We start from the raw sequence: 10756 nt of genomic DNA on the forward strand, positions 1-10756 counted from the left end.
ATTTATGGTCGGAAAATTTATTCCTATAAATACTCCAATTATTTTTATGGTTCTCATACGCAAAACAACGCACTTAAATTTATTCTAGATTTAGATTATGGGATGCGTATCAGTACGCGAATATGTTGCAGAACAGCTTACGTTTTTTTTTAAACACTCATCAACATATCACCCAAGCAGTGGCGACTTTCATACTAGTTATAAGTATAGCTGTTCATAACATCACCTAAAGAGTCTATTTCTGGTTTTCCAAAGAGTTAATTTCAGGATGTAAAAAGTGAGATTGAAGTTTTAAATAAGCAACATAGTTCAATTGGATCTTGGGTCCGTAGACCCATTTTGTAAACTCGTAAGGGTGAAAACTAGGTTAGAACATTATATGGGAATATCATTTATATGTGTGTGACACCACAGTCGTGCTATATTTACACAACTGTAGCTATCTATGGGTGACTATCTTTCTTTACTTACATGATGTAAAAAAAAAACAAATTGCATAATTAACACTTTCTATACATGGTATTTTAACAATTAACTCAGTCAATTGTTTGTTTTCACTTGTTTACTATAACGAAAAATTTTTATTCGAAATTCGACAAAGTACCACTGTTTTATTTTAAAATATATTGGACACATTTTTATCTGTGTGTATAAACATTATGGCTCACTGAAAGAATGTTTGGGGTTGATTTAAAACGAGGGGGTGGTTTTTTTTATAACTTTATTGAAAATATGTAACAATTTTTGTATATTTTTAAAAAATATCTTTTTTTTGCACTTAATAAATATTTTAAAAATAAACATGTGTCACCAAAATATGTGTCATGTTACACAAAATATGTGTCATGACACCACCGATTTATTTACTGAGCATATTTTAATTGAACAAGAACATTATTTAATTATTTTTGATTTTTACAGTCGTTCACTTTTTTATTTTGAATCAGTGGAATTCTTAATATCAGATTAAATAATTCAATACTAAGATATGTTTGTTAAATGGAGAATCATCGAATGTTATATAATCAGGGTTTTGTAGTTATCAAAATATTCTTGTGAAAGTGAAGTTGGTTGTTATCCATTTAGGATCTGCCAATCCTGACGATGAATTCGAGCGTGGAATGGCGTTATTTTACCAAAATTTCGTTTGCCAAACCTTGTGCAAACCGTGCCCAAGGCGAATAAATCAATGCTTGATTTACCAGTCTTTACCCAAGATTGATTCTGTATTATATTGCCAAACCTTGGTATGCGAGCTTTTTTTCTGAGCTTTATGAAGGCTAATGAACCAACTTTGTTGTCAAGTTTTATTCATGTTTTGTGCAGTTTTTCTCGCAATTTGTCACTGTCTTTTATGCTATTTGCCACTGTCTAGTATTATAATGAAAATTTTATGAAAAATTGCAAAAAATTAACTTTATTTATTGATGATGGAATATTAATATTACTTATTTACTATTATACAGTCAAAACTGGCTATAGCGACATTAAATGGACCCACAATTATAGTTATTATAAGATATACCTATTCTTATGAATATATCTTCTAAGAAAAAATTCGATAGAAGCTAATTTGGCGATACATTTACGAATTGGAGATGCTCCCAACGAGACCTTATGAAATTCCATCTTCTCTGTTGACGATCTAGCTTTCCATTTCCAGTTTCAAGTTATGTTAGTTGAAAATTTGTTCCCTTGTATATGTTCAAAATAGTATATATTGGTCATTATAGATGAAAGTAACAATTGGTTCTAATAACCAATTTGTCAGTATAGCCGATTTTGACTGTATTTACTTAAACTTTTCTAGAAGGTAATATTTATCAAATCTATCGAGATTATTTTTTAAGCATATTCTCTGTGTATTGTAAGGTTAAAAAGGGCTTAATTGGTCTTAATATAAGAAAAGATAAATTACTTTTGAAAGAAAAGTGTGTGTGGTACTTTTGTACGCACGTAAGAAGTTATACCCGACTAGAAATTTTCACGTGCTCCCACTTGTGCAGTGAAGCACAAGTCATTGTATTTTAGTATGACTTGTGGAGTGAAGCACAAGTCATAGTATTTTACTATGACTTGTGTAGTGGAGCACAAGTCATTGTATTTTACTATGACTTGTGTAGTTAAGCACAAGTCATTGTATTTTACTATGACTTGTGTAGTTAAGCACAAGTCATTGTATTTTACTATGACTTGTGTAGTTAAGCACAAGTCATAGTATTTTACTATGACTTGTGTAGTGGAGCACAAGTCATTGTATTTTACTATGACTTGTGTAGTGGAGCACAAGTCATTGTATTTTACTATGACTTGTGTAGTTAAGCACAAGTCATAGTATTTTACTATGACTTGTGTAGTGGAGCACAAGTCATTGTATTTTACTATGACTTGTGTAGTTAAGCACAAGTCATTGTATTTTACTATGACTTGTGTAGTTAAGCACAAGTCATTGTATTTTACTATGACTTGTGTAGTTAAGCACAAGTCATTGTATTTTACTATGACTTGTGTAGTTAAGCACAAGTCATAGTATTTTACTATGACTTGTGTAGTGGAGCACAAGTCATTGTATTTTACTATGACTTGTGTAGTGGAGCACAAGTCATTGTATTTTACTATGACTTGTGTAGTTAAGCACAAGTCATAGTATTTTACTATGACTTGTGCAGTGAAGCACAAGTCATAGTATTTTACTATGACTTGTGGAGTGGAGCACAAGTCATAGTATTTTACTATGACTTGTGTAGTGGAGCACAAGTTACAGTATTTTACTATGACTTGTGGAGTGGAGCACAAGTTACAGTATTTTACTATGACTTGTGGAGTGGAGCACAAGTCATAGTATTTTACTATGACTTGTGTAGTTAAGCACAAGTCATTGTATTTTACTATGACTTGTGTAGTGGAGCACAAGTCATTGTATTTTACTATGACTTGTGTAGTGGAGCACAAGTCATTGTATTTTACTATGACTTGTGTAGTTAAGCACAAGTCATAGTATTTTACTATGACTTGTGTAGTGGAGCACAAGTCATTGTATTTTACTATGACTTGTGTAGTTAAGCACAAGTCATTGTATTTTACTATGACTTGTGTAGTTAAGCACAAGTCATTGTATTTTACTATGACTTGTGTAGTTAAGCACAAGTCATTGTATTTTACTATGACTTGTGTAGTTAAGCACAAGTCATTGTATTTTACTATGACTTGTGTAGTTAAGCACAAGTCATTGTATTTTACTATGACTTGTGGAGTGGAGCACAAGTCATAGTATTTTACTATGACTTGTGGAGTAATAATAATTTATAAATAATATAAACAAATAATACATACTACAATTAGCTTACTAAAGTATTGACACCATACTTAAATATTTTTACCATCAAAACCAGTTACATTTTTTTCCCTTTATGGCACATTTTTTTATGGAAGCACCCATATTTTAGGTATTAAATTCATTCAAATAATTTGTTTGGCTGGATATGCAGCTCATTCTAACAACACAATTTTCAATAGTTTTTTATTCATTGAGCTTGTGCTAACTTTTAGAGTTACTTAGTCATTTTCGTGTGTACCTGACTTCCGTAAATTATAGTCCAACAGACTAGGAGTTTTTAAAATTTTATTAAATGAAGTTTTGTTGGTGTAAATATTAAATTTTGTTCAGCAGGAATATAATAATCACACTTTTTAAACTTTAGACCTCCGAGTGGCGAAACTGTAAACTTCACCCCAAATAGTGGGTAAATAATTCAACCAAAAAAAGGTTGTACGGGAATAAAAACGCATTATAATGATAGGTTTTTAGGTGTCGTAATCCCTACCTAAAAAATTGTCCGATTCTAAACTTTGAGCAATTGAATTTGAGCTCTTATAATTTTTCTTTACAGTTGTAGCTATACATTTCAAGTTTTTCTTAAAAAATAATAAAATATATAAATATTAGAAAATGTATAAATGTTTAGAAAATTGTTGGAAATATTTATAAAATAGAAAGTATTTTAAGAAATAAAAGAAATATGTTATTTTTGATTTCTCGATACGGGATTCTAAAAATACATGACTAAGGAAGGCTGCGATGTCTTTTGTTTCAAATAAAAATATTGTATTTAGCTTCAATAATAAACTTTTCTACTAAGAAGAGGTGAAAATAGAAGAAAATGGTATCAAATGTAACCGTATAAATGTATCATACACCACATTTGATTTTCCAAGGAAACAAAAAAAAAACAAAATCAAATAAAATAAAGAGAAAAAATTGGCTTTAAGTAACATGAAAAATTCTACAAAGACGCTAGCATACGTCACACGTGTGTGGATAAAATCATTTTCATCAAAGCTGAAACCTTGTTAGATATTTTCTTATGTTTTCCAACGAACAAATATAATATCTTCCTTTAGAGTTTTCTTCTTTGATTTCCACCCTTTCATGCCCGATACAATAGAAGGAAATTGTATTTTCCACTTAAACTTTATGTTAATTTCGTACAATTGAATGAAGATCATTAGGCTTCTATATATGACACCCCCGTCGAAAAAAAAATTTCGTAAATTAAATATGAAAAGTTTTATCAACAGGTGAAAAATGATTTTGCTCATTTGATTGGTGAATTTATATACTATATATGTATATATTTTCATATTATACATATGTATTGTGGAAAATGTTATACAGAATAGTATATAACGATGGTAGAAAAACCACTCCCCCTTATTCGATATCATTTAGTATATAAGAATGAAAATCTTCGATGCGATCACACATTTTCACTTGAAAGTTCTTGAAGATCTCGAAGTTTTTCCTAACTAAAAACGGGTGTACATTGTTTTTATATAATATTCATATTCAACAAGTATAAATTTTCATTCCTTTAATATTCATGTAAGTACAACTTTATGATTTTTCTCATATTTTTTTATGCATTTTAAATTTCTTTCATGACTTGCATTCGTAATTCGATACTTACAACTCACTCTTAGTCTTAACTCAGTTTAATCTTTCTCAATCACTTCTGTGGGATGACAAATAACAAAAAAAAAACTTTTTTAATTAAACTCGATAAAAAAATTTCCAAGCCGAGTTGTATTCTCAAACCAGAAAATTGTGTTACATAACTCAATTATGAAAATTCATTAAAATTAATCACGCAACATATGAAAATGTTCTCATTAAAAAGACAACGGAAATGAATTTTATCAAGGTTTTAACACTTCATTTTCTTTTTTCTTTATAATTTTTCTTTTCTTTTTTTGAGAATATAATTTCCGTTTAGATTTTTTAATTATATGCTTTTTCAATTTTGTGGTTTTAAGTACTTATTAGTTAGTATTGGGGTATGAAGTGGGGTAGTGAATACGGGGTAGTGCGCGGTATCTTCTCTTGTTGCTTGATTTATTAAATATTAACGTTGTGTTAATTAACAGTTATTTCTTGTTTATAATAAAATCAGGGTTGTCCTGACTCTGATTAGTTTTAAATATAATTAAAATACGTTTTTCGATCTACAATTAAACGGACCATAATCATTCTTGCTTTTATTATTTATTTATTTTATTATATTATATTAAAAATTGCATGATTTTTCATTTTTTTTGCATTTTTTGTTAACTTAAGGTAGTTCTATCAGTAATAGACTTTGCATTCAGAATTTAATGAAACTTGGCATAGTTGTCCATTATTATATCATAAGTAACCAGTTAAATTTTTAGGGGCCTTCAGAGAACTGAAAAAAAGATATTTTAAAGATATTTGAACATTGATTCTTATGGAAAATCACAGATTTTATTTTATTTCACAAAACTGGACGTTCAGATTTTCAGTTCTGTGACAGTCCCTAAAAATTTAACTGGTTAATTATGAGATAATAATGGACAACTATGCCAAGTTTTATTAAATTCTGAATGCAAAGTCTATTACCGATAGCACTACCTTAAGAACATTATTAAAATATTTTAAACTCTTTCGAGAAAATTTTCTTAATTAACAATTGTCTAACTTGTTGAAAAATTAACTTTAAGGTAAATTTCCAACAGTAATAGATTCTTTAAAGTAATACACCATAATTTTTTCAAATTTTTATTACAATTGGGACATACCTACTCATTTTTCTCGCTATTACAACAATCTAACAATGACGCACGAAGACCTATTTTCAGCATAAAATTAAAATTATAAATAATGGAGATACAGTTCCGGGACTGGGAGTTTTTTATTGAAAATTTCCTACTCTTTAAGAATCTTTTTAAGAATTTTATGAAATATAGGCTAAAAATATTTTGAATTGTTTATAACTATTGCAATTTTTTATGCACTGAATGATCTTTCAAATATTATGACAGAAAAAAATAATATAAAAATACTGAAAGCATTAAAAAATTGATTTGATGTTGATTTTTAAAGTTTAAATTAAAATCTTAAGTAAAACACTTTTACTTAAGATTACTTTTAAAACTACAAGCTTTTATTACAGTTAAAAGAGAAAAATAATTTTTTCTCCAAGTCACTACTTGAAGATTGCTTATAAAAGCTTGAGGAGTCCAAGCTAATACAAATTTGAGTTTTAACGTTCTTATAAACATAAAAAAAAAATTAATAAAAAATACTTTTTAAGGAACAAGCTTTTATTATACTAAAAAGTCGAAAAAAATTTTATCTATATGTCACTTATACCTTTTACTGTTTGTAAATGCTTGAGGCGCTCAAATTACAATATCAAAGATGAATCGCGGAACGCCTTATCTACTGTATTAAATAAAAAAGCTTGTAAAAAAAGTATTTGGAGCAAAATTTGTTCTTAAGGCAACAAGGAAATACTTTGATTTAAAAAAATATTTTCTTGCGACTTACTTGCAGTCAGCGAAACGATCTTGGTGCATGAATTCTGGTCGAATAGTGTTCATAGCCATATACTCAGTCATATTGATACAGCCCTGTAATTAATATGTTGTGTTAATTAACAATAATTTCTTGTTTATAATAATTAAATGTTATGGTTGGTATCGGTAAATGGTAAATGGTGAACGGTAATGGTATATCTTTCCAATGCATTTGACAGGTATCCAATCCAATACGAATTTAATCAATTATTTCATAATAATATTATATTATTAATAATAATAATAATAATAATAATAAATGGTTTGAAATCCCAAACTCATTATCATTGTCAACGATAATTAGCTATTTATTTAAACTATTAAATGCTTAAACTAAAACTAATTGTTTATTATTGTTATTACTAACTAACTAACCAAGTACCAACTTATTTAATATAATTATTACCTATAATTATGGAAAATATTATTCACTAAATCTAAATTCACTTGAAATTTTTGGTGAAATGCAGGCTTTGGGTTGGGGTCGTTTTACCTTCCAACCAGCAAACAAATCATAACGTGAGCTAAAAAACCATATTTGGAAAAAGTTATACTTTTTCCGAGGAGTTCTTTTAGATGTTAATAGTAAGGGCGCAAATTAGGACAAAAGTTTAATGTCCATTTTCTCCAAAACTAAAGAGAGAGAGTTGAAAATTTGCTAGTAATTCAACTAGTGGGCTTGTGAAATATTCTTGAAAAACGAAAAAAATTGTAGAAAATACTTTCGAAAATTTTCTAGAAAAAACTGTAATAAAAAAATCAAACTTATAAAAAAATAACGCAAGCACTGATAATCAACACTTTCTATACGGGGTATTTCAACAGTTAACTCAGTCAATTGTTTGTTTTCACCTGTTCTTCTTGAATTTTGTTACAATTTTTCTTATTAAAAAATGAGCATTTTTCTGAGATGATCGCACAACATTTTTAGAAACTTGTTTTGCTTTTTTGTTAAAGTATAATTAAATTTTCAAATCCGTCGGTTCGATTTATTAAATCTTTCTGTTCTAATAAGTACACTTTTGAAAATATATATCCTTTTGTTTAGAAAGTGAAGCCACTAAAAAGTTTAAACTATCATAATTTCAAAAATGAAACCAGTTTCTAAATCAATTGTAAAATTTGCGTAGTACCTATCATCATTAAAAAAAAGAAAATGAATGAAAATTTTTGGTGCCAGTTATCTATAGAAACGATGTCCACTAAGGAACCCCTCCTGTAAGTATTTTCCATTGTGGCTGTACTGAAAATAATATACTCATTTTTAAATAATATATCATTTTTTATAAAATCGTGCGTGGTCTTATTACGAAATAATTAAAGTTTTTATTTAACTTTGAAAAGTTGTTTAACCGAAGAGAAGTTATCATTTGATAACAATGTGTGGTGCGCCCACTCGTACGGAAAATGCATTGTTAACATAAACCTATGCTCATATCAATTTAAAGACATTAAAGCTATTTTGTTTGATTTTTTTTTTTCATGAAAATGTAAACAAAATTTTTTCATATGATCAATATTAAATGATACGGTCTACAGTTCACAATATTGTTAATAATATCAAGTTTTCAAACACTCATGTTCAATAAATTTGTATCGACCTATATAAAATAATAAATTATTCTATCCGACATTTTCAATGGTCACCTAAACTTAAAATATTGCAATCTCTTAAAACGGTTAGAATTCGTTTCAAATTGTAATTCGCGCTTTTATCTCTCACGAAATTTGGGATTTTTCCAACACAGTAAGAAACATCTGACGTTTATTACAATGCTGGTATGTTACAGAGACAGATACCATAGCATCTACATATGTTAGTAGTACTGAATAGTGCTATCTACCAGAAGTATTGTGGGTATCGTTAACCAGTATAGATCTGATGCTCATACTGCATTGGCTCGTCCGCTATAACTATTGCTAACGTTACTTTTCCATCAATGGTCAAATCAGAACGGTTCTCATACCGATACTGACATAGTAATATCCACAAAAAATTCGTACCTTTTAGAATTCGAAAATGCAAAAACTTTCTGTCCAATATATGCCGTAGGTATTTCTAATATTACATGTTATATAACTCCGATTTTCCGAAAATTACGGGGAGTAGTACCGAATACTATTCATATTTTCATTGTACTAAATCTTACAATTCCCGGAATTCCCGGATTCTTCGAAAGTAACAAACGAAGACATGACAGAAACTCCTTTAAATATACTTTCTCACTAAAAATCATTCTCGGAGTAAAAATGAAACACCGATCGTGACCAGACAAGCTGCGTAGGACGTAAAAAATGTTGGATATAAAATATTTGAAGCAAATGCAACGAACACAAGTGTACAAAGAATGTAATACTTGAGAGCAAGTCAAGATGTGATCGGGATATATACGATTACACATATACGATAACATTAACAAACAATCCACTTCCAGAGACGGGGTTGGGGGACGACCAACGGATGTAATAGTAGGAATAGTAGGAATAGTCGAGGTTTATACACAATTTTTTATTTTTTATATTTAAAGCATAAAACTAAACAATTGCAAAGTTTCCGTTAACTTTATTTATAAACCATAATAAGCATGCCATTGCTACACCCTCATCCTCGTTCTACATCTACTCATCCCATAATCGTATCCCATAAATTCATATTTCTCCTGTTAAATAAAAAAAAAAAGTGTATTTTTTCTAATAACTATTTGAGAAAATCATAACGTTTCATATCTACATCGATAAGCTTTACACACAATTTTCATTTTGTTTTCTTAACCGGTCTATTTCCGATTGATTTTCCATTTTCTTATGTTTATAATTAAGTTTGTACATTTGGAAATCGAATCAAGAAAAATACGTGTAAGTTATCATTTAGACGCTAGAAGATTAGTTACTTGAGATTAAATTTAAATCAAGTTTTTGGTTCAAAGGGAGAAGGGCGTACAATACTGATATTTTTGGCCAAAATTTATTTTGGCATACATAGAAACACACTAGCTTGATACCCGCCCAAAAATAAGTGACAATTTGCTTGGCGAATCACTTGGGTACATAGCAATCATAACTGATGTTTTTATTTTGCAGATCCAAAATGCAGACCGGAGCAATGTTTGTCTTATTTTCAAGCATAATCACTTTAACAATACTATCATCGTGCTTCGCATCACCCGCCATCACGTTGCAAGGCTGCGGACCAGAAGAGATGGGCATCCAATCCAAGTATAGAAATTTATGTTTATTCTACAATGGATTGTTGAAACAGCAGGCTTACGACAATTTTAAACCAGACCTACCATTACATCGATTTATGGATGCTAATGTGAATGACGCCAACATTAACGGAATCAATTCAGACATGATGTTTGTGCCAGCTGTCCAGGAATCCCATCAATATACAAGTAAGTATCCCAAATTTTTTGCTGTGTGTTATTTTTTCTATAGAATTTTATTTAACTTATAATTTTCATGATTTGTTTTAGATGGAGGTGTGAAGCGGCAAGATGTCGATCACGTATTTTTAAGATTTGGTCGACGTCGTTAAAAATTATTTAAATTATTAATTTAAGTTATTTAATCAGTTATTTAATTAAAATGCACCAAACATATTAATAAATTATTAAAAAAAAAACATTTAAAAAAATAACTAAAAAATTTGAATAAATTTAAAATTTAAAAATAAAGAAGAAGCTCTTTGAAAAACGACAAAACAAATTCCTTTGCACTGTTTTAATTTATTTATTTATTTAATATAATTATAATTATAATATACTGTACAATACATGTTTCACTGTAATAGTTATTATAATTAAAAATTTCAAAAAATATACCAAAGTATTCTAATCATGTCAATGGTCAATCCAATATCAATCAACAGTTTTTTCTC

The 10756-nt window shown here is 28.9% G+C and overlaps 1 protein-coding gene across 1 annotated transcript; it reads left to right on the forward strand.

Moving 5' to 3' along the window:
- Positions 1-4770: 4770 nt before the first annotated feature.
- Positions 4771-10489, forward strand: LOC123302678 (myosuppressin-like). The gene is made up of 3 exons (XM_044885719.1): positions 4771-4882; positions 9958-10271; positions 10353-10489. Exons 2-3 carry the CDS (start codon positions 9965-9967, stop codon positions 10412-10414), a joined length of 369 nt encoding a protein of 122 aa, XP_044741654.1. The 5' UTR covers positions 4771-4882; positions 9958-9964; the 3' UTR covers positions 10415-10489.
- Positions 10490-10756: the final 267 nt, after the last annotated feature.

Source organism: Chrysoperla carnea, chromosome X (assembly GCF_905475395.1).
Source record: "Chrysoperla carnea chromosome X, inChrCarn1.1, whole genome shotgun sequence".
NCBI classification, from domain to species: Eukaryota; Metazoa; Arthropoda; class Insecta; order Neuroptera; family Chrysopidae; genus Chrysoperla; species Chrysoperla carnea.